General features: G+C 43.3%; 1 protein-coding gene across 2 annotated transcripts in view; it reads right to left on the bottom strand.

Annotated features, from left to right (window-relative positions):
• LOC122662175 (NPC intracellular cholesterol transporter 1-like) overlaps positions 1-25230 on the bottom strand; it is a 179895-nt gene that overhangs the window by 49276 nt on the left and 105389 nt on the right. The window contains exons 19-21 of one of the 2 annotated variants that reach the window (XM_043857743.1): positions 20046-20244; positions 19783-19923; positions 19622-19674 (exon numbers count right to left, since the gene is read on the bottom strand). In XM_043857743.1, coding sequence (XP_043713678.1) covers positions 19622-19674; positions 19783-19923; positions 20046-20244 — 393 coding nt within the window. The remainder of the gene's footprint in view (positions 1-19621; positions 19675-19782; positions 19924-20045; positions 20245-25230) is intronic. The other variant, XM_043857744.1, reaches the window with a different exon arrangement.

Below are 25230 nucleotides of genomic sequence, written 5' to 3'. Positions count from 1 at the left end.
TACTCCCCCCTTGACCATTCCCTCTCAGGCCCAGCCCATCACCCGCTTGCCCTTGGTTGCTTCTACTGGTCTAAATGGGCCAGTCCCTTCTACCCTTTTGGCCCATTTCTCTAACTCTTCCGTCCCAGCTAAACCCCATTTAGACCTAAACTCCAACATTGGGTTGACCCCCTCTGCGCCCCAGGTTTCTACGCCCCTTCGAGTTTTTTGGTCGCCGTCACCTTAGCTCCCCTCCTTTTCCTAAGAATCGTCTCTACATTGCCTATTACTTGTCTTGCTCGGAGAGGACTTTGCCTCTAAGCTCGGATCTCCGAGGTCACACCCTCTATCACGAGCCATTGGATCCTGGATAGTTTCCTTCCTAATGGATGGCTTTGGTCGCGTTTAGTTCAGGCTTTTTCCCTCTTTAGTGCGCTGTTTTTTGTCGGGGCTCTTCCCCTTTTCTGTTAGTCCTTGCCCTGTTTAGGCAGGGCTTTGTATTTTGGCTCGTGCTTGTATTTCCCTCCCCCTTTTCTTTCCTTTGGTTAATTAATTTTTCTTCATCCAAAAAAAAAAAAAAAAAAAAAAAAAATAGGAAGTCAACTCCCTTTCTTCTTCTTGCCTTTTCCTAGCTTAGGGTCCCCATCAGCTTGAAATAAAACTATTCCTTTTATTTATAAAAGCCAAGCATACACACTTTTCCAAGTTCATGTTGACCACATACAACATTAACTTTTCATACCCACTGCACCTCTCCCTCTCTTTCCGCATTACCTTCATGCTCCCTACGGTTCTTTCACAAAATAATTCACGAACTTAGGCTTCTCTTCCTCAAGTCCAACATTTTATGGATCATATTGAGGAGAACAGTAATGTAGACTAATCCCAAACCAGAAAAATCCAGCTGGAGAGTACTACAAATGGGATTGCAGAACAAAGAATATGATATATGGAACTAATAGAACAGAATATGAAACTAGATCTAATAAAAAATAGAATAATTGATAGAACAAGGCAGGAACCCACCAAACCTGCGAAGAAAATCCACTCTTCATTAAAGAATCTACCTTATCCTTCACTTGGAATCCACCAAGCACACTACTGAATCAACAGCAGCAAAGTTTCATAAAAACTGAACTGTAGTACTTCTCAAATTGATTGGGGAGGCCTATGGCCTTCACATACCCTTACCAACCAAAAGTAGGATAGCATAAGGACTGAATTACAGATATGATTATCCAAAAAAAAAAATCTATTTTTTTAAAATGCTGGCTCTAGAGTTAGAGATAAGCTGGATGTCTAACATCAGGCCTATCCAGCTAAAGATAAGATAAAATCATATATAACAGAAGTAAAATAGAAAACAACTACTAAGATTCCATAAATCTGGACTAAACTAATAAAACACATATTCCTAGCTCCTACCCATATTTTAGGCCCATTAAAGTAGTCTATTCCAATGAAACCCCTTGGACCAAAGGCTCAACACATATGTAATCCAACCCAAGGCTTTCTCCACTAGAAATGCACATTTTTGTCTGATTTATCTGAATCAATTTCCCCTTATTGAAACAAAAAAAAAAAAAAAACAGCTCATCTCGAGTAGTGAAGTGAATTAGATACAACATCCACATTAATCTTCAATCCAAAATGAAAATCTGGCTTCTCATAAGCAATAAGAATAAAATGAGCTGGTAATCAAAGTACAAAAAAACACACGAAATTTTTCTGTTTTCTCTCGCTCTGCCTCTATGTGAATACCTGCCTCCGGCCACCATGGCTGGCTCCCCTGGGCTGGTGCCTCCGCCTCCCAGGGCCTCTACCTCCCCTCCTCCCTCTCCAGTCTCCTCTCCCAATGGTTCCCAACGCATCCCCTCTCCCCCATCCCTGTCTCCTCTCCCAACCCCACCCCCTCCAAGTCTTGGTCTAGCCTCTTCAATCAGGTCCTGTCCATTGCTGGAGAAGGCCTCTTCCTCCATTATGTTCCTCCGAGCATCTCTGGAACTTCCAAAGTTGCCTTGTGCCCCTAAGAACTTCTGGCAAATGAAGCCAGTCTCTCGGCTAACTCTCTTGTCGGCCACTTCTTAAGTAAACGACTTCCTTTTCATATTGTGAAACTGTCCCTATCCAAGCAATGGAGATCTAAAGGACAGATGGACACTTACCTTCTCGATAACGACTTCTTCACCTTCAAGTTTGCCGAGGAAGGAGCTTCGAGTCCTTGAAGATGGTCCTTGGCAAGTTGGTCGCAAGCTGATCATCCTCCGGCCAAGGGATCACCGCCTTCAGCTCCGCAGGATCGATCTCACCTCCATCCCCCTCTGGGTCTCCTTACCAGCACTCCCCCTGCATTATTGGTGTTCTGACAGACTTAGTCACATTGGATCAGTGTTGAGTACTCCTCTATTCTCTGATGGAAGAACCAAAAAGAAAGACCCCCTTACCTTCGTTAAAATCTGTATCAGCATCCCGGCTGATGAGGCTCCTCCTTCTTCGATCACAATCTCTCTGACGGTAAAGGATACCCATTTGAGCAAGAGATCCTCTATGACAGGATACCCCCTCACTGTACTGTTTGTACAGTGTTCGGCCATGATTTTTCACCCTGCTTACCCAAAAGCCCTGCCTCTGTTGCTACCATAACCGATCCCAAAAGCCTTGCCCCTGTCTCTACTACCATAACCAATCCATCCCCTGAACCCTCCTCCCTTGTCACCCCTAAAACTAATCAAACCCTCTCCACTGCCAAGGCGCTAACACCACCACCCCTGCTACCTCTATGGTCATTGCCAACCACATCCATCCTCACACCATCAACCCAGCTCCTCCAATCCCTCTTCCCCTGTCTGACCCCAACACCTCCCCTATACGTGGACGTCGTAGAAGCATACGCCGGAAACCCCACTGTCGACGCAAACAACCAGCCTCAAGATCTTCCAATGGTCACTCGGGTGCTCCTTCGAATTTCCTACCGCCGGTCCGTCCTATGGCAAGAATTGTTGGTCCTTCCACGGCAAGTACCGTTGGCCCTTTCACCTCTCTCCCTCTGACATTTAATAGCTCTTAGCCCAATCGTTTTCCGGCCTTGAGTAATGTGGAAGACAGTAACCAGCCTTCCTCCCTACATACCGATGTTGCCTCATTCACGTTCGATAGTGCCGCTTCCTCTTCTCCCAAGGAGTCGAATCCCCCTGCAGCCAATCAACCTTCCCCTTGTCTGTCGACCAATCGCTTTCCTTTGCATGCCTCTGCTACATCTTTGACGGCTTTTGGTTCCTCCTCCAATCCTCCCTCTGCTCCTTCTCTTTCTCCCCTAGTCCCTCCTGACGTCGGCCCTTCATCCTTGGGGTTTAACCCCTCTTTGATCCCTCGTCCATCTCTCCCTCCTCTCTTGCCTCTTCCTCACGCATCCCCTGGAGTGGGCCTCCCCTTTAGTTCTTGCTTCTTCTTAGCCCATTCCCCCTATGACTCTTCACTCTGTTGGCCTTAATGGGCCATCCCCTTTGTCGGGCTTTCTCACCTCTTTTGACATCCGTTTTGGCCCATCGACCCTTCCACCTGTCCCATCTCCCTTGGCCCAACCATCATTGGGCCCTATCCCTTCCTCTGGGTTGATTTCCCCTACGCCCCAGCCTAGAACCCTTCCCTCACCCTCCGATATCCTACAGCCTCCTATTGTCCCTACTGCCCCCTTTGAGTTTATCGCTAGCTCTCCTCCTTTTCCTAAAAGGCTTCCCTTCAGAGATTAACCCTCGTCCAACATTGAGAAGATCCAGTCTCTTAGCATGGATATCAGAGGTCATGCCTTTTGTCGTCAGATTTTAGATCCTTCTACTCTAGGGTAGTGCACTTTCGTCGAGGTTGGCTTGGTTGTTTCGTCGTGGCTACGCTTTTCCCTTTTTAGTATGATGTAGTTGGTTCAGGCTCCCCCCCCCTTTCTCTTTTGCAAGCTCTTGCCTTCCCCTTGTAATGGCACGGCCTTGTATTTGGCTTTTGTTTGTATATTTTCTCTCCCCCTTTTCTTTCCTTTGGTATTGAATTTTGTATTCATCCAAAAAAAGAATAAAATGAGCAACCCTTGAACTCTTCTCGTTGATGAAGTTACAAGGTATCACAAACTCAAAAAACTTAACGACAAGAACAGCATCTTGAATATTTATGACTTCATGGTGATCTTGCTTTAAGTAGTTCTCACCCATTACTTTGTCTTTTGTGCAATGGAATTGATCATTGAAACTAAACTGAAGAGAAACTGGCAGTGGAGATTGAGAATGTAGAAGATGAAGGAGAGGAGAACTGGAACTGAATGAATATCCAGCCTCTCACACACCACTTTGTTTATAATAACATAATTACATGAAAGAGCTAGGAATGTAGACTCCTAGAACAAATAGGAATCCACACCTCAAACTCAAAAGTAAAATAGGAAACTAAAACAAGGGAAGTAAATAACTCAAAATACAACTAGGAGTTTAAATCACTGTTTATGTCACTGTTCACGTGAACAGTGTCACATAAACAGTGTTACGTGAACAGTACTTCAACACTCCCCCTCAAGCTGGAGCATATATATCGCCCATGCCCCAGCTTGGTATAACCACGAACAAAAGTCGGCCGAAATAGAGCTTTGGTGAAAAGATCGCCGAGTTGATTGGCCGACGAAACATATGGAGTAGAGATCAGTTTCTGTAACACAACAGTTCGAACAAAGTGACAATCAACCTCAACATGCTTTGTCCGTTCATGAAATACTGGATTACTGGCAATGTAAATAGCGGCCTGATTATCACAGTACATCTCCATTGGTGATGACACGACAACTCCCAATTCTTGAAGAAGAGACTTTAACCACATGAGTTCAGAGGTTGTATGAACCATAGCTCGATATTCTGCCTCAGCACTCAATCTGGCAACTGTAGTTTGTTTTTTACTGCGCCAAGAGACAAGATTACCACCAACAAATGTACAATAACCCGTCGTCGAACGACGATCACTAGCAGATCCTGCCCAATCAGCGTCTGAATATCCAGTAACGAAAGTGTGCCCAATTTTGTGATAAATAAGTCCCTTTCCAGGGGACCCCTTAAGGTAACAAACAATACGGCAAGCTGCATCCCAGTGAGCCTGACATGGTTCAGACATAAATTGACTGACAACCCCAACAGCAAAGGAGATATCAGGGTGAGTCACAGTAAGATATATAAGCTGTCCCACCAATCGCCGATACTGATGTAGATCAGAACAAGGATCACCGTCATCAACACCAAATTTTAAGTTAGGATCCATAGGTGTGTCAGTTGGTTTACACCTTAAGAGACCTACATCAGACAACAGATCAAAAACATACTTTCGCTGAGACAGACTAATCCCCTTGGAAGAGCGAACAACCTCAATACCCAAGAAATATCTGAGTTCACCCAAGTCTTTCATCTGAAAGTGGCGGTGAAGATGAGCTTTAACATCACTAATGCTTAGGGAATCATTGCCAGTGACAATGATGTCATCGACAAAAACAACTAAGACCACAACCTTCGCTTGATGACGGCGAACAAAAATCGAATGGTCTAAAAAACATTGTACAAACCCAAAATCACCAACCACCTGGCTAAATTTGGCGAACCAAACTCGAGGTGATTGTTTCAACCCATAAATAGCCTTGTGAAGACGACACACTTTAGTGGAAGCCTCCCCCAGAGCAATATAACCTGGAGGTTGCTCCATGTAGACTCCCTCATCTAGGTCCCCATACAGAAAAGCATTTTTGATGTCAAGTTGAAATAAGGGCCAATCCAGATTAACAGCCAAAGAGATAAGCACACGAACAGAAGTGAGGCGAGCCACAGGAGAAAAAGTCTCAAAATAATCGACCCCATAGGTTTGAGTGAAACCCTTAGCAACCAAACGGGCCTTAAGCTGTTCAATCGAACTATCAGGCAGATACTTAACAGTGTAGACCCAACAGTACTTAAAAACTTCCTTACCAGAGAGCAAACCAACGAGAGACCAAGTCTTGCGATCTAGCAAAGCATCAATCTAGATATCTATGGCCTGTTTCCACCCAAGGTGAAGTAAAGCGTCTTAATACCAGATAGGAATGTCAGGAGAAGCAATAGACAAGGCATACTGGCAGATGGCAGTTGGAAGATGGGAAACAGTAACAAACTGAGAAATAGAATAAAGGATAGAAGCAAACCGAGTACAGGAGCGGATACCTTTGCGGAGAGTAATGGGCTGATCAGAGGAAGGAGGAGGATCCTCAGACGCAGCAGTCGAGGTGGAGGACGGTAGCAAAGGTGGTTCCGGTATAACCGGAGAATTCCGCACCTGGCGTCGCTAATATACTTACAAAGGAGAAGGAGAGACAGGTACAAGTAAAGGGACACGGAAAATATCGACATCGACAGGACTGGGAGAAGTGCTAAAGTAAGGGGTCGTTTCAAAAAAGGTAACATCAGCACTAACAAAGTATCGACGAGTAATCAGGTCAAAACAGCAGTAACCCTTTTGGGTACGAGAATACCCCAAAAAAACACACTTAGTAGCACGGGGAGATAATTTGTCCAATCCTAGGCGAAGATTGTGGACAGAACACACACAACCAAAAGTACGAGGAGATTATATCAAACAAAGGATCATCTGGAAATAAAATAGAAAAACGGGAAACACCATCCAAAATATTAGAGGGCATACGATTAATTAAATAGCAAGCAGTAAGAACCGCATCACCCCACAGATATTTAGGAACATGCATATGGATCATAAGTGACCGGGCTATATCAAGGAGATGACGGTTTTTGCGTTCAGCAATCCCATTTTGTTGTGGCGTATAAGAACAACTAGTTTGATGAATTATCCCATGATCAGCACAAAAGGAAGAAATTTTATCTTGAACATATTCCAAAGCATTATCAGATCGAAAATTTTTAATAGAAGTACTAAACTAAGTTTTGATTTCAGAATAAAATTGTTTGAATGCAGTTAAAAATTTTGATCAGTCCTTTAACAAATATAACCAAGTGAGACGAGAAAAATCGTCTACAAAAGTAACAAAATAAGAAAAACCACATTGACTTTTAATACGACAAGGACCCCAGATATCAGAGCGACCCAACGAAAACAAGGAGGGACTACGATTAATAGTTCGAAGGGGAAAAGAAGTTTGACGATGTTTGGCCAATTCACACGCCTCACACTCAATGTGAGATATAGATTTGCAATTGGAAACCATTTGGCGAAGTTTAGAAACGGAGACATGTCCTAATCGGTAATGCCATAACAAGGGAGAAACAGGAGATGACGTGGCAGCAACAATTGGAAATGAGGATTCTTCAAAATAGTAGAGACCATCCTTTTCACATCCTCCACCAATTGTCTGCTTTGTCTGGAGATCCTGAAAAACACAATAAGAAGGAAAAAAGGTAACCGGACAATTGAAAGACTTGGTGAGGGCACTAACAGACATAAGACTTAAAGGAAAGTTGGAATATGTAAAACAGACTGTAAGGATAGAAAAGAAGAAAAATGAATAGTCCCAGAAGAGGTCACATCCATAGAGGAGCCATCGGCAAGGATGACTTTAGTTGGATGGGAGCTCTTGTGGGAGTTATCAATGAGGTGGGATTTACCTGTTATATGAGTAGATGCTCCAGAATCAATAATCCAAGGAGCAGAAGTAGTAGAGAAAAGAGCAGATGTACCTGTATGGGCTATAGTAGCAGAAGTTGGAGTAGTAGTGTGAGATGATGGTTCAAGTTGTTGTAGACACTTTTGTAGTTGAAGATACTCATCCCGAGAAACAGGGGCAGATACCGAAGTAGATGGCCCATTCACTATGGTCTTTTCAGAAGATCCCTCAGATTGTGCAGTATTGGCAAAGTTAGGTTTGCCATGTTTGCTCCAACACGGACTTTCAGTATGATAGAGACGGCCACAAAACGTACACTTTGGTGGTGGTCTATCACTTTGCTGTCCACGACCTCCACCACCACGGCCACGGTTGCTTGGACCACCACGACTGCGATTGGAGCCACGTCCACGGCTAGTAGTAAAGAGGGCAGACGTGTCCTTAGGAGGTGGATCAGATCGTGACGGAGTAATAATCCTCTGAAGTCTGGAATAAGCTTCATTAAGAGAAGGAACTGCTTCATCAGTAAGAAGCTGTCCACGAGCAGATTGAAAAGTAGAGTTTAAACCAGCTATAAATTTGGACACATAGAAATCCTCTTCCCGGCGCTGAAGGATATCAAGGTCAAGAGTCAGAGGCTGATGTACACGAATTTCATCGCAAATACCTTGTAAGGTATTAAAATACTCGCTAAGGGATTTTTCATTTTGTTGGAGATTGAACAATATGGAATACAACTCATAGACCCGAGTCAAATTTTGTTCTAAGCAAAAACGTTGCTTCAAGGCATCCCAAACTCTCTTAGTAGTGGGTTGAAACATAACATTGGCTGAAATAGAGGGTTCCATACTATTCCATAACCAAGTAAGTAAGGTGTCATTCTCTCGCATCCAATCCTCAAAGTCCTTGATGGTTGCAGGGTCTTTAGAATCCCCAATGTCAGGAGGATCAATGAGAAGATACTTTAACTTGCCACGGGCATTGATATACACATGGACAGATTGTGCCCATAAGAGATAATTGCCAGCACCATTAAGTTTAATGGTAGTAATTTGAATGTTGAAATTGTCCTTAGTCTCAGCCATGGCCACACAATGTGAAAAACAAAAAACTGTAGAAGGTAAATACCTGAAGAAGAACTTGCAGAAATCCAAACAATATCTGATTCAATTTGTTGAGACAGAACACACCAACAAAAACTAGGAGATTGGAGAAGCAGCAACACACCACCGAGATCTTGGAAAAGCAGCCACACACAAACCGAGAAGCAGATGAAGCAGCCGCACACAATCCGAGAAGCAGATTGATATTAAATCAATCTAGAAAACACACAACAGCTCTGTGATCTTCAGAAGTAGAACCACAGAGACATAGAGACCAGAATTGCAGATCAAAAAACACAATCACAGGTGCAGAAAAGACAGACTTGCAGATCAGACTCCATGCGTGAAGGAGAAACACCCTAGTTGTTCTTATGTGATCATTGAACTAGGGTTTAAGTACACACAAGCAGCAAAGGGTGCTGCACCTAACACTGGAAGCCTGTGAGAATCTTCAATTCAAATCGCAGGATAGCAAAGAACTTCTCAAAGGAGTTGCTCTGATACCATGAAACCAAACTGAAGAGAAACCTGCAGTGGAGAACGAGAATGTAGAAGATGAAGGAGAGGAGAACTGGAACTGAATGAATATCCAGCCTCTCACACATCACTTTATTTATAATAACATAATTACATGAAAGAGCTAGGAATGCAAACTCCTAGAACAAATAGGAATCCACATCTCAAACTCAAAAGTAAAATAGGAAACAAAAGGAAAATAGGAAACTAAAACAAGGGAAGTAAATAACTCAAAATACAACTAGGAGTTTAAATCACTGTTCACGTCACTGTTCACGTGAACAGTGTCACAATACCAGTGTTACGTGAACAGTACTTCAACAATCATCAAACTTAAGCACGTTTTCTTTATATATTAAATCAGCAACATGGTTCAAAACTTCAACCAAAATTTCGACTAGGGTCAAAATGAAATGACAACCGAAATTTTCAAAATTAACCGGAGTATTTCAGTTTTGACGGGTAGATATCCCACCAAAATCCAAAATTTAGAATCCTGATCAGCAACAACTTTGTCTTCCTCAGCAGAATTTTCTGTGTTTTCATCAAAAAGAGCAACCCAGTGCACAAGGCTCCCGCTACTGCAGGGTCTGGAGGGGCAAATGTATGCAGAATTTTTTGTGTTTTCATCCTTTTCTTTGTCTTCAACCATTGGCTTGTCCTTGTCTTTACTGTCTTCATTGATCTCTTCCAAGTCTTCACCTTTATCCCTTTCCCCTGAAGTGAAGGAAAATATCCTGCCTTGCAAAGAATCTGATTTTCAAATTTTTTTTTTTTATAACCCGAACATTACCTGGGACCCGGGCCAGCCCCTAGCATTTTATTAATAATCAAACGAAATAATAAAGAATACACGGGGGGAAATACCACCTTACCCCAACCCAAAGAGGAAAGACACTCGAGACTTCTTCACAAAACCAAACCCTACAAAAAGTATCAACACTACGTGTGCTATTGCCTAAGGATGGGCAGCCCAGCCCTGTCCTTCCTAAGAATCCCCTGGAAATCCCCCGAAGGGAGGGAACCATGCTGGAACTTCGCAGACGAACCAGTCTCACAAGCAAGATTTGCAAGCCAATCCGCCGCCCTGTTACTTTCACGAAAAACAAAGGACAGCAAGGCCCTGGTAGAAGACATAAGATCCATTATCTCCTGGAGCCAGTACTAACCCTTCCACATCCCACACCTCTTTCTGTTCACCATTCTGACCGTAGCCTCAGAATCCGAGTTAACCACCAAGTCCCTCAGACCTAACTCCTGACAAAGAGCCAATCCATCCCTCAATGCTCTTAACTCCGCAACCGAGTTAGTGCAAAGGCCATAATAGTTAGAGAAGGCAGCAATAACCACACCATCAGGGTCCCTAATGACACCTCCACCCCCGCCATAACCTGGGTTGCCTCTACAGGCACCATCCACATTCAGCTTTACCGTAACAAAGGGGGGGCACCATTGCACCAATACACTGGTGTAGGCCGTGGTAGCTTGGGGGCTGGAGCCTGAAGCCCAAGGCACTGAAGAATCAAGATGTCCCTTGCCGACCCCCCATTGCCCACCTTGGTGGGGAGTAGTGCCTCCTTAACCCAGGTCCTAACCTGCTCAACAATCAAATATTTGATTCCTCAACAATCTGTTTCCTTGTCACATTCACGATGTATAGCTAATTGGTGTAAGTGGGTTGTATCTTCCTTTGCTGTCTCTTTTAGAAAAATTCAATCTACTAAAGTCTAATACATGCACATTCTTTCAACCTCGCATGGTGCTTTAAGAATGAGCTTAGCTGGCTCTTTGTTATTATTGTTGCTAGGCTTTTGGTACTCCACCTCAAATTGAGAATTGGACCTTCTAGATTGTCGAAGGGAGAGTTGGATTTTAGGTAAGGATGCAAGTAAGAGGAGGAGGAGAAGTTGGAAGAGAGGAAGAGAGGAAGGAGAGAACAAGGGAATGGAAGAGAGATAATACGGTTGTAATGCTTGTGTGTGAGATGATTCTCTCCACACCTATATTACTCCACTAACAACACTAAACATATTACATCCAACCTCCCTAGGGAGGTAAAAGGTAAAAAGGTAAAAAAGGAGAAATTACAATATAAGGGAACTAGATAAAGTCCAGTTCCTAAAGTACCCCTAGAACATAAATTCTAGTAACTCTAACACTCCCCCTCAAGCTGGAGAATAATGTCATGCATTCCCAGCTTGCATAGGAGAGTACCAAACTAAAGAGAGGAAAGTGCCTTGGTGAAAATGTCTGCCAGTTGATCACCAGTATTCACAAAAGGAGTGCAAATACAGCCAGAGTCTATCTTCTCCTTGATGAAGTATCGGTCCACTTCAATGTGTTTGTCCTGTCATGTTGCACTGGATTGTGAGCAATGCTGATAGCTGCCTTGTTATCACAGTAGAGCCTCATAAGACCTTCAGTGCCAAACCCCAATTCTTGAATCAATCGTTCCAACCAAATGAGTTCACACACTCCATGAGCCATAGCTCTATATTCTGCCTCTGCACTAGATCTGGATACAACAGGTTGTTTTTTGCTCCTCCATGTAACTAAATTTCCTCCCAAAAATGTACAATAACCAGAGGTAGATCTCCTGTCTGTGATGGATCCAGCCCAATCAGCATCAATGAAATCTTCCACTCTCAAGCGATTTGTGCCTGGCATACAACAGTCCTTTTCCAAGAGAAGACTTCAACTATCTGAGGATGCGATACACAACAACCAACTGACCACTCTTGGGGGCATGCATAAATTGGCTCACTACTCCCACTACATAAGAGATATCTAGACGAGTCATAGAGAGGTAGATAAGCTTCCCCACTAGTCTCTGGTATTTTCCCGCATCAACAAGAGAAGGACCACAATCTTCTCCTAGTTTGTGGTTCTGCTCAATAGGAGAATATACTAGTTTGCAGCCTAACATCCCTGTCTCTGTCAACAAATCAAGAACAAACTTCCGTTGACATATATTGATTCCTCTCTTGGTCGTTGATACTTCAATTCCTAAGAAGTACTTCAAGGGACCCAGATCTTTGATTTCAAACTGTTGAGCCAAGTAGTTTTTCAGTTTATCTATCCCAGTTGTATCATCTCCAATGACCACAATATCATCAACATAGACAATAAGGGTTGTGATAGTACCATTACCCCACTTGGTAAAGAGGGTGTAGTCAGCTTGGCTTTGGGAATATCCATTCTTCATAATAGCTTGCCGGAAGCGCTCAAACCATGCCTTTGGTGACTGTTTGTGGCCATATAGTGCCTTCTTGAGGAGGCACACTTTCCCTTCAACTGAAGGCATTTTGAAGCCTGATGGGGTTTGCATGTATACTTTCTCTTCCAAGTCGCCATGAAGAAAGGCATTCTTCACATCCAACTGATATAATGGCGAATCCTTATTGGCAGCCAATGATAAAAGAACTCTTATAGAGTTGTGTTTAGCCACAAGAGCGAATTTCTCCTAATAGTCAATTCCATAGACTTGACTGTACCCCTTGGCCACCAACCTTGCTTTGTATCTCTCAACAGTACCATCAGATTTATACTTGATTGTGTAGACCTATCTGCACCCAACTAGGACAGGTCCCTTGGGAAAATCCACCAATTGCCAAGTACCATTCTTCTTAAGTGCCATCATCTCATAGCTTGTCTCCACTTTGGGTAACAGCATCAATAACATTCTTAGGAATAGAAGCAATAGAGAGGGCAGCAATAAAGGCAAGACATGTAGGAGAAAGATCATCATAGGAAACAAACTGGACTATAGGATTAGTACAAGCTCTTTTCCCTTTTCTAACAGCAATAGGAAGGTCTAAATCAGATGGAGTAGAAGGGATGTCACCTGATGGAGAATGAATCTCCAGATGTGGATCCAAAAAGGATTCTTGGTAGGTCTTCTGACTCTTCAAGCTTTCACATCTTTTGTACCCAATGTGGTAATCCTTCTCCTTACCCTTCTCATTACCACAACCACTTTCAACAACCAATTCTGTATTCACACCTGATGGATCATCAGTATCAACCACATCCACAGTTCTGTGTTTTCCAATGTCAAGCATAAAAGGAGAGATAGGTAGAGAAGAAGGAAGGAAATCAGCAGCCTATTCACATTCACAATTCTCCCCCTGAAGAGGATGACGAGAAGGTGCAAAGAAATGGATAGATTCAAGAAAGGTGACATCTTTGGAGATGAGGCACAGGCGAGAAGAAGGGTTATAACAATTGTACGCTTTGGTAGTAGAGGAGTACCAAAGAAAGAGACACTTGAGAGCTTTGGGATCAAGTTTAATGCGAGCAGATTTGTTAACATGCACATAACAAACACAACAAAAGACTTTAGGAGGAAGAGAAAAAGCAAAAACCTGGGGAGATAAGATGTCCAAGGGAATTTGAAATCAAGAAGTTTGGTACGCATGCGATTGATGAGAAAGGAAGCAGTAGGAAGAGCTGTAGACCAGAAAGTCTTGGGAACATGCATACCAAACAGGAGACTATGGGTGACCTCCAATAAATGGCGATTTCTCTTCTCAGCAACCCCATTTTGTTCGAGTGTATCAACACACGCAAGTTGATGGATAATGCCATTATTAGTAAAGAAAGTTTGGAAGCAACCAAACATGTATTCTCCCCCTTTATCCGACCGATCAATTTTGACTCGAGTATCAAATTTACTAAGAATCATCTGATAAAAATTCTTAAATGCATCACAAACATCACTTTTATGTTTCATAAGAACAGTCCAAGTAGCACGAGAAAAATCATCAACAAATGACACAAAGTAACGATAGCCAAATAAAGAGGTAGTAGGTGAAGGTCCCCAAACATCAGTATGCACAATATGGAAAAGAGCGACAGTTCTAATACCATGATACGGATATGAAGAACGACAGTGTTTGGCAAACATATATGGTTCATATTGAAAACATGAGAAGAAGCAATAGAAGAAAATAAGTGAGGTAATTGTTTCCTCATTACAACTAAAGATAGATGGCCAAGACGATGATGCCATAACATAACAAAATCCACAGAACTACTATCATTACGTCCACACACATAGGACTGAGCTATGGGCAAAAAGGGTTCAAAAAGGTAAAGGCCTTGCTCCTCACGTCCACTACCAATAATCCTCTTCGTCACCAAATCCTAAAAAAGACAGTGAGAAGGAAAAAAGGTGACACAAGAGTTCAGAGATTTAGTCAAATGACTCACAGATAAAAGGTTAATTGTAAGGTTAAGGACATGAAGAATGGAAGTAAGGGAAATAGATGATGTAACAAGGATACTACCCTGACTAAGTATGGAGGAAAGGGAGCCATCAATTACCCCAACCTTATCCTTACCAGAGCAAATGGTATAGGAATCATAATAATGGTATGTACCAGTTATGTGGTCAGTGGCACCAAAGTCAATGACCCAAGACTGGGCTGCAGTAGAAGCTGAGGTAGAGACTTGCAAGGTTGAGGATGAAGAAGAGCTGGCCACTGTGGGTGCAGGAGATGTGCTCAGCTGAGACATGACCCTGCGAAACACTGCATTTGCCAAAGTGGAGTCATTCTGTGTAGCATCTGCCTCAGTCATCACAGAGTGTGCTCTAGCTCCACCTCTACGGCCACCACGACCTCTTGTGCCATGAGGATGACCATGAAGAGACCAACATCTGTCCTTGGTGTGTCCAATTCTCCCACAATGATCACATTTAAACTTGTCTCTACCAACTCCACTGGCACCAACTGTCTCCACTGCTCTACCTTCCTCACGGTTAGGCCCTTGGCCTCTACCACCTCCACGGGTGTCTCGAAAAGAACTTGAATTGAGAATTGACCACTCAATAGATGGTGTTGGTGTTGGTTCCATAGCAACATGCCAAGTCTCCTCACTTTGTAAGTACCTATAAACCTCACTAAGAGATGGAAGAGGGGACCGGCCTAAAATTTGGAGCCTGATTGGCTCATAGTCAGGGTTTACACCACCAAGTAAAGTGAAGACACGCTCCTTTTTAAGAGTCCGATACAACTTTGTTTCATCCTCTAGGTTGGTCAATTGAAGATCCCCGTAGTGGTCATACTCCTCCAAAAGAGTAAGAAAAGCACTGTAGTACTCAGAAATGGTCCTGACACCGTTGAGTTTATCTTTCGATGAAGCTGATAGACCTTGGCAGAGTCTCCCACTCTATCATAAGTCTAGGAGACACTGTCCCAGGTTGTCTTCGCAGTTTCTTTTCTTATAAACCTTCTCCCAATCTCGGGCTTCATGGAGAAGATTAACCATATCCTGGCTGTAGAATTTTCGGTCTCCCATTTCTCATAAGTAGGTGAACCTGGTTCTGGGGCTTTAATAGCACCTGTAATGTACCCAAGTTTCCCTTTGCTCCTCAGGGAAAGCTTCACAGAGTGTGACCAGTCCAAGTAATTAGTGCCATCGAGCTTCACAAAGGAAATCTGTAGTTGTGTGTTCTCATAAATCAACTTCGGAACTGTTTGAGTGGGCTGTGAATCAGCCGAACCAAGTCTAGAATTAGCTGAATCAACCATAGTGCAAGAGAAATGGCACTTGACCATAACCTGAGATATCCAAATAAGGTGGGGAGTGCACACTCAACCCAAATAAGAATTCTAAAGACAAAAAATAAATTCCAGCAAGAGAGGAAACAGGTATAGGCTTGACAAAACCTTACCCTAACCCTTTGTAAGAAGCAACACCCACTTAAACAAGTTTCAAGACCTCAAACAAAGGTATCCATAGTCATTCCTCAACCAAGGGAGAAGTCCATGGCACTCCAAATGCAAGAAAAAAGAGTAGCAACAGTTTCGGGTTTACCTGGGCAGAAAAAGAGACCCCATGAGAATGAGCTATGCTCAAATAGTGCCTTCAGTCATCAAGGAGGAACCCTTGGAGCATAAATAGGACCCTTGTACAATTCTATTGAGCTATTCCAAGCTCCAAACATATGCCGAGGAAGAAAGAGACATGGCCTGCAACCTTGAGCTGGCGGAAACCCTAGCTGCAGCTTGGTTTGCTTCAAAAACTTCTATGGAACTTCAAAATAGCTCAAGGATCATCTTCAATCACCTAAATAGGTTGCATAGAACCTATTTCATACCTCTTCGGTAAATGGTTTACATAAGAACCTCTTCCTTGAAATCCCTTGAGTTCTAGGATTTCAAAGAGAGGGAAAGAATAGGGGAAAGAGGAATGATACGACTCTCAAACCTAAAGCTCTGATACCAAGTTGGATTTTAGGTTAAGGATGCAAGTAAGAGGAGGAGGAGAAGTTGGAGAAGAGGAAGAGAGGACGGAGAGAACAAGGGAATGGAAGAGAGATATTTCGGTTGTTATGCTTGTGTGTGAGATGATTCTCTCCACACCTATATTACTCCATGAACAACACTAAACATATTACATCCAACCCCCCTAGGGAGGTAAAATGTAAAAAGGTAAAAAAGGAGAAATTACAATATAAGGGAACTAGTGATGCAGCTCCAAGAAGGAAGAAGAAGAAGAAGAAGCCCTGAACTTAGGGCTTGAATAGGGAGCCATAGATTAGGATTATCATTTTCCATACTTAGTTTATTTTCTCGAACTTAGTTTATTTTCTCGTTTTTAGATTGAACCGGTTTAGAATTTGTTGCATCCAATTGGTTCAATTGGTCTAATTTAAGTAAAGTGTTCCTATTGGTTAATAGGCCCTTATATCCTATTGGCTACCATAGAATCTTCTTTTAAATTAGTTGTTTTAAGTTAGATTCTTTTATTTTAAGTTAGTAGGGGTATCTTAGTCAATTTACTGTTTTAAATTAGTTAAGTTAGATTAAATCTCTCCCTTCCACGATTTTAGAAGGAGGAGACTTTAATTTGTACTAGGATTTGGCCATTGGCCCTTTATTATAAAATTAGAAATCGTGGGAGGCTCCCCCACATTGAAATTTGAATTAAAAAAATCTGTTTGCTGCTGTCGGCTGTTGCTGCTGCTGTTTCTGCTCCTTTGAGTGTGCATCCTTGCAGATTTCAAGGTGGATAGGGTGGGTAGATTCCTTCGACTCCTTGCATCGAGAAGATCGGGAGGTTCCATCAAGTGTCAAGCTGCTGCCGGTGGATTCCAGTGGTTAGTTTGAAGTTTAAATTCTGTTTTTTTCCATTCATCCTCCCTCCCAATCATTCCCCTTTTATTTTATTTGAATCCCATCGATTCCCTTAAACCCTAGATCATCTAGGTTGCATTAAACCTTCATTCATTATTAGAATTCAATCAGATTCAGACTACAGTCCATTCATACCACTACCTATACTCGACCCCAAGCTGCTGCCTTATTTGTCTCTCAAACCCTAAAATCCCCTGACTCCATTAAACCCCAAAAAACCCTAAAATTCCAGAATCAGTACTTCCAACCATCAAAAACCTCTTATACTTGGATCGAACCCTTCCTTCCCTACCTCAAAAATTCGACCCTAACCTTAGCCCTAAACTCCCATTAATAACCCTAGTTTTCAACCTAGATTCTAAAACCTAAAGCCCAAACCCTAACCCTAAAATTCTGGAATCTGAATTTTGATTTAAATCTGTGTCAAATCTGTTTTAAAAGCCTTCCCAAGGCCTGCATATTAAAATCAGATATACATTGCCCCATTCCCCCATACCTAACCCTAGAATTTAGCTTAAAAACCCTAACTCTGCCCAGCCAAATCAGCAGCCTTGTTTGGTGATCCTATTACCCTGGTTCCTAGTGGGATTACTCCTACCTAGGACTACATTAACTAGATAAAGTCCAGTTCCTAGAGTACCCATAGAACATAAATTCTAGTAACTCTTAACAGGGAGTCCATCTGCTTTTAGAACCTATTTATCCTTGAGCTTTTGGTTCATCTATTCCCATGTGGTAAGTTCGGTAGGACTAGCACGAAGACTGCTAATGTATCCTCCACCATTCTCTGGCAGCACCAACAAGTTTGGCTTGTACAAGCTTGTACTTGTAAGTTGTAACACTTTGACATTTAATAATATTAAATGTTTTTTCTTCATTTGTAATGCATATTTTTAGTTGTTTTCAGTAAATTTTATGTGTTAAAGCATTACATTATGTGCAAGTGTAACATAGACTATATTTGAGAAAGTACACAGCAAGGTCCCCCGTATACTACCAACCCAGGGTACGAAAATAAACCAGCATCTTGGCTGTCTTCTTTAATAATCTAAAGGTTCCATTATGTTTAGAGATGCTTAATTAGCGTCTCCATCAAGTTTCGGGCTAAATTATGGCCTTTTGAGCACCGAAATGGTTAAACGAAACAAACCACCAAAACATGCAGGGTTTCAACCAGGTTTCGGTCGAAACCAACTTCTCAAACCTTGCAATGTATAACCTTTGCTAACTAGTAGTATGAATAGGTTGTTAGTTTTATTATTTTCTTTTGGATATCCGTATCTGTAATATAATCCTTAAAGATATGTTGGATGTCTAACATTAACATCAGGACTAATCCAGCTAAAGATAAGATAAAATAGTAAATAGCAGTAAGTAAAATAAAAAAATAACTACTAGGACCACCACAAATCTGGATTAAACTAGTAAATCCTGTATTCCTACCTCCTACTCATAATTTAGGCTCATTAAAGCGGCCTATTACAATGAAAACCCCTTGGACCAAAGACCCAACACATATGCAATCCAACCCAAGGCTTATTTCCACTAAATAAGTCTTCTTTTATGATTTATTTGCATCAAATAATCATATTCTCCCAACAATATAAACTGGAAGAAGCCATCCTTGTAGTCTAACCCTCTTAAATAGCATAAAGAGATTTTTTTTGTTTCATCCTTTACCCATCTAAGGTAGGGATGTACATCTCATGGTATTTCTGTTTCTTATTTGTGTAGTACTATTGTTTGAATCTTCTATTTCCATAGCTTCTACTTAAATTTTACCTGGCTAAATTTTACCTGGCTTATGATAATCCCCTTTTTTTTTTTTTTTTGATAAAATTACTTATAACCAAATCCCTACCTCCTCAGCACTTCAAAGGTCCACATCAGAAAAAAAAAATAACAAAAAACAAAAAACAGATCATAAAAGAAAAGGGAAAATACTAAAGATCAAGAAAACCATAAAACTATATACAGTAAGGGCAAGAGATCGCTGCCAGGTCATGTAGCACTTGCACCAGCACGGGAGCCAATGAGAACACCCGTAAGGGGATATGTTGGAATGTGATTTAAGTTCACTGGGGGCTGAACGGTAAATTCACACGGTCCTGCGTCTGGATGCAGGAACCACGCTACCGGTTAGCGTTTTTATCCCATACAGTAATAACTAACTTCCGGATGAATCAGATAATCTTAAAACACTTCATATTGAAAGCAAAGAATAAATAATACAATAGGCTATCTTCATCCAACCATACCTTCATATAACGAGTCAGCAAACTGGGCTTTCCCTGATCAGTGCCTACATTTTCTTAAGAAGCTCTCCACTCAGATTTCATCCAAAATTTAATAAACAAATGAATAAAAAATGAATATTTGCAAAAGACATATCATGACAATGGAAGCAGTAACAAAATACCTTCATCCAATTGAGTAACAGAAGGAATTTTAATGCATGGGAAACAGTCAGCCCTGTTATCCTCTGCCCTTAAAAAGTCAAAAACTATCAGGGCAACAAAAGCAGTAATTTGCAGAAGGAAGTCCAAGAGAACAGCCAGTGCTGTAGCGCCAAACAAAAATAAAAAACAAAGAACAAAGAGAGGTGAATGAAAAGTCAGCACGGACTTCACCAGGAAGCTATATATGCCAAAGAAATATTTTATTAGGAAAAAAATGTCCAACCTGCAAACATGGAGAATACACGGCATGCTGGCATGGGAATGAAACTTCCAACTGCAAATGCTAAAACCTCAGATAGACTCGCTAGTGTAATAGATGGCCCAACTTCAACAAGTGCATTACTCAATCGTCCTTCTAAAGGCAATGTCAATGATTGCCGTTTCACAGCATGTACCAGGATACACATGTTATCCACTCCAACCTGATAGTAACATATAAGATGATCTATTTAGCTTTAGCGAAAAATACATGATGAAAATAATAATTTCAAATTCTAAGTCTCATACAGAGATATTAAGGGATCAGAGAGAAGATAGAAATGCACAGATGAACAAATGCTTAATCAGAGAACTGTCAGATACAATAGTGGTGCGCAACCAAGTTATGTATAATGAAGAAGCAATTTATAAGCTAAAACAAGTCCAGATCTCTCCTAAGGGAAAATTCACTTTAAATCATATTCCATATTACTGAAGATATCTCAAAAGCGTCTAGATCTCTCCTAAGGGAAAATTCACTTTAAATCATATTCCAAATTACTGAAGATATCTCAAAAGCTATTTTTTTTTTTGGGTGAATAAATATGTATTACCATACCCCAGGAGGGGGCAGGGAAAAGAGAGAAAGGAATATACAAGGGAAGAGGGGGGAGGGGAGAAGCAAAGCCGACCTACGCAGAGGTGGCAATAAAAAGGGAGGCCAGATCAAGACCCCAAAAAACTGCAATGTGCCTATTTCTAGGGATGTCTTTGATAGCACGAAGAAGGAGATGGCTGAGCTTGGAAGAGACATCAAAGGAGATGGCTTTTCAAATCAGATCATAAGATCGAGAGTTGGAAGTCCATCTCCTAATGTTACGCTCCATCCAAATGTGGTAAACAGCAGCTCCAAAGATTAGCTTGCCAATGATGTCGCAGATCGAGGTCCCTGAAAAGGACTTGGCCACCCAGGGCCATTCTCTGTCAAAAGGAAGGGGTCTTCTGCTACGGTGCCAAATGGAAGAGAGGGCTTTTTTCCAGATGGTAGAGGTGAAAGGGCAGTCAAAGAAGAGGTGGGGAATGTCTTCGAGACCGTTCCAACAAAGGGAGCAGGTGGGGGAAGCATGGATGTGACGGTGAATAAGGAAGGTTTGGGTTGGGAGGCAGAGGCGGAGGGCTCTCCAGGTGGTGAGGCTATGGCGGGGAATGTGGCCTTTGAACCAGACAAGGTTGTGCCAAGGGATAATGGGGGCGGAGTGGCGAACAAAGTTCCAAGCAGAGAAGGAGGTGAATCGGCCATTGGGGAAGGGCAACCACAAAAGTTTGTCATCAGAAGGGGGGGGGGGGGAGGGGGGAGGGGGGAAGGGGGGGGAGAGCAGGCCAAATCCTATCGACAATAGAGGGATTGAGAAGAGGGGGGGGACACCAGGCTCCAGCGGAAATGAGAGAGGATAGGGGGGCATATTTTTATCACAAGGAACAATGGAATGGAAATCAAAGTTAAAGCTTTTATCCATTGCTCTTTCATTCATTCAGCAGTCCAACCCTTCTGCAAAGACCCACTATGGGTGGCTGACTTCCACCCCTTCAGCCCACAACATTTGCTGTTATTTTCCAAAAACGAAAATTATTTAAAAAGTTTTTGAATCACTCTATAGTCTACAGATACACTAACCACAATACAAGGATTAGAAGCATAAACTCATTACTTGATGTCATATTACTCGATAAATAAAAAGAGGAATGATTGTGGCATAAGAAATCTCATGATGGAATTCATTCTGGGTCCAAATCCTTCATAAGAGATTTTCTTTAGTTACTTTTCATGTCAAGCTAATCACATGCTAGTATGTTTTTTTTTGGATGAAGAAAAACTTAATTACGAAGAAAAGGGGGAGAGGGATATACAAGCCCGAAGGCCAACTAGCCCGAAACTAGAAAGGACTAGGTAGGGCGCAAAATAGTAGAAGAGAGACCCCAGGAGACAACAATACACTTGTTCCTTGGGGAATCTATGACACTAGTAGGGGGGAGGGAGTTACCTTTAGATGAGACATCAAAGAAGATGGCCTTCCAAATCATGTCTAAAGAGCGGGAGTTGGATGTCCATCTTCTAAGGTTACGCTCCATCCAGATGTGGGAAATAGTAGCACAAAAAGCAAGCTTTCCAACCGTGTCACAGATCGACTTTCCACCAAAAGTCATATGAATCCAAATCCATTCCCGAGCCAGGGGAAGAGGCCTTCTACGAGCAGGCCAGCAATGACGAAGAACCCGATTCCAGATTGAGGCAGCAAAGGGGCAGGTGAAGAAGAGATGGTCGATGTCTTCGTGTCCATTCCAACAGAGGCAGCAAATAGGGGAGACTTGCATGTGCCTGTGCATGAGGAAGGCAAGAGTTGGGAGGCAATTTGCAGGGGCGCACCAAGCTGTGAAGCTCTGCCTAGGGATGTGGCCTTTGTACCAAACCACTTTGTGCCAAGGACAAGGGGTCCCTCTATTTCTGACCGTGTCCCAAGCAGAGTAGGAGCTAAAAGTACCAGTGGGGGAGGGAAGCCATAAGATGGTGTCCCCTCTGCCTCTGTGACCCGGGGGAATAAGGGGGAGGGAACTCCAGAGATCAGCCAAGGGGGGAGGGAGGAGGGGGGGGTTCAAGAACCATCAGTGATGATGGATGCTACAGGGGACAGCCTGTCCAAGCCGGACTCATAGATGGTGCGGGGGCTGACTAAGGAGGCCAAGACACCCGAAGGGTGCCAATTGTCTAGCCAAAGATAGGTCTGCTGCCCGTCATCAATCTTGCAAGAGATAAACCCTTTGGCAATGTGTCTCACTTGAAGAATTCTGCGCCAAATCCAGGAAGAGTCTGTGCTAGGACTGACAGTCCAAATTGAGTCTCTACGAAGAGGCCCCACATACACCCAGGAGGTCCAAATGCTAGATTTGTTGGAGAGGAGTTTCCAAAGCAGCTTGATGGAACCTGCAAGATTAACATCTTTGATCCTTCTGAGCCCCAGACCTCCTTCAGATTTGGGGAGGCAAATGGCAGACCAGCTCTTGGGGTGAAGGAACCTGGCAGAGTCCAAACCTTTCCAAAGAAAAGCACACATGATGGATTCGGCAGCCTTGATAGTAGCCTTGGGAAGGCCAAAAACACCGCTCCAATAAATGTAGCAAGACTGGAGAACCGATCTGATGAGCTCGAGGCGGCCTGCATAGGATAGAAGTTTGGCTTTCCAGAGCTGCAGTCTCTTGCGAAGGAGGTCTAGGATGGGGTTGCAGTGATGGGCTGAAAGTCTGGCTGATATTAGGGGGAGGCAAAGGTAGCGGACAGGAAGGGTGGCGATGGGGAAGCCTGTGATGTTGGATAGGGTAGTTTTGGTAGAGTCAGGAACCCCAGCAAGGAAGATTTGGGATTTTAGGAGGTTGATGCGAAGTCCGGAGAGGCCCTGAAAAAGGTGTAGGGAGGACATAAAATGCTCAATGGAGGAGGGAATGGCCTTGGAGAAGATCATAAGATCGTCCGCAAAATCTAGGTGGGTCAGGTTGGTAGGTTTACACTTGGGGATGGGGGAGATGAGGTGAAGGTCAGTTTTGGACTGAAGGCTGCGGGAGAGAACCTCAAGGGAGAGACAGAAGAGGAAGGGCGAGAGGGGACATCCCTGGCGGATGCCAGCAGAGGAGGGGAAGAAACCCGCAGGGCTGCCGTTGAGGAGGACGGAGAAACGAGGGGTAGAGATACAGAAGTGGATCCAGCTGACAAAGGAGGGGGGGAAAGACATCTGAAGAAGGACTTGGGTGATGAAGTCCCAACGAATAGAGTCAAAAGCCTTGTGAATGTCGATCTTCAGAAGGGCTGAAGGGGAAGTGGTGTTCCGGTGGAAGCCTCGGACAATTTCATGACAAAGGATGATATTGTCTGAGATACTTCGCCCAGAGATGAAGGCGGACTGGTTGGGGCTAACAAGGGAGTCAATGACAAGTTGAAGGCGATTTGCAAGGATTTTGGCAATGAACTTATAGAGGAGGTTGCAGAGGGAGATGGGTCTGAAATCAGCCATAGAGGAGGCACCGGAGGATTTAGGAATGAGGCAGAGAAAGGTATGGTTGATGTTCAGACTCTGATGGGGGTTGAAGAAGAAGCTCTTAATGGTGCCCATAAGCTCGGTTCCGATGATGTCCCAGCAAGCGGAGAAGAATCCCATACTGAAACCATCAGGGCCGGGAGCTTTACTGGCCTTATGGGAATGGACAGCAAAAATGATTTCGGAGTCAGAGGGGATGGAGCAAAGGGAGTTGAAGAGGTTGGGAGGAACGAATTTGTTGATGAGGCCTTCAGGGATGATGGGAAGGGGGGAGGGAGGGGGACAAAAAATACCAGAGAAGTAGGAAACAGCTTCGGATTTAATGGCATCGACAGAAGAGAGGACCGAACCATCAGAGGAGGTTAGAGAGAGGATGGAGTTAGAGTTGGTTCTGGCTTTAAGGGAGCGGTGGAAGAAAGCAGAGTTAGAGTCGCCAAGGTCGAGCCATTTGATTCGAGATTTTTGCTTAAGGAAGCTCTCCTCCTAAGAGAGAGCGGAGGCGAGTTTAGAGGCAGCAAGGGACTCCTCCTCAGCGAGAGAGGGGTTAAGGGAATCTACCTGAAAGCGGAACTTGATGGAGGAAAGGGTGGCACGACAAGAGGAAACACGGGAAGAGATATTACCGAAGGTGGAGGAGTTCCAGGATTTGAGGGCAGCTTTGACATTTTTAAGCTTCTTAGAAAAGGCAAGGAGAGGGGAGGAGAAGGACTGGACTGGAATATCCCAAGCGGCCTGAACTAAAGGAAGGAAGTCTGCATGGGAGGACCACATGTCGAAGTATTTAAAGGGCTTGGGGCCAAAGCAGAGATAAGGAAGGACGAAGAGGGAGGTGGGGGAGTGGTCAGAGAGACCAGGGAGATCAAAAACAACGTAAGAGGAAGGAAGGGCAGAGAGCCAAGAGTCATTAACGAGAACACGGTCAAGCTTACAAGCTACTCTGTCGACGCCAGAGCACTTATTGTGCCAAGAAAACTCAGCACCCGACCAACGAAGGTCGTTGAGACCAACATCCTCAAGGCAGGAATTGAAGGCATCAACCGCTTGATGGTCGATGGGGGAACCACCAAGCTTTTCATGGCTAAAGCGGACGACATTGAAGTTGCCACCCATACCCCAGGGGGAGGA

Source organism: Telopea speciosissima, chromosome 5, assembly GCF_018873765.1.
Source record: "Telopea speciosissima isolate NSW1024214 ecotype Mountain lineage chromosome 5, Tspe_v1, whole genome shotgun sequence".
NCBI classification, from domain to species: domain Eukaryota; kingdom Viridiplantae; phylum Streptophyta; class Magnoliopsida; order Proteales; family Proteaceae; genus Telopea; species Telopea speciosissima.
Note: the sequence above shows the minus strand (reverse complement) of the source record. Positions and strands in the feature narration are given on the sequence as shown.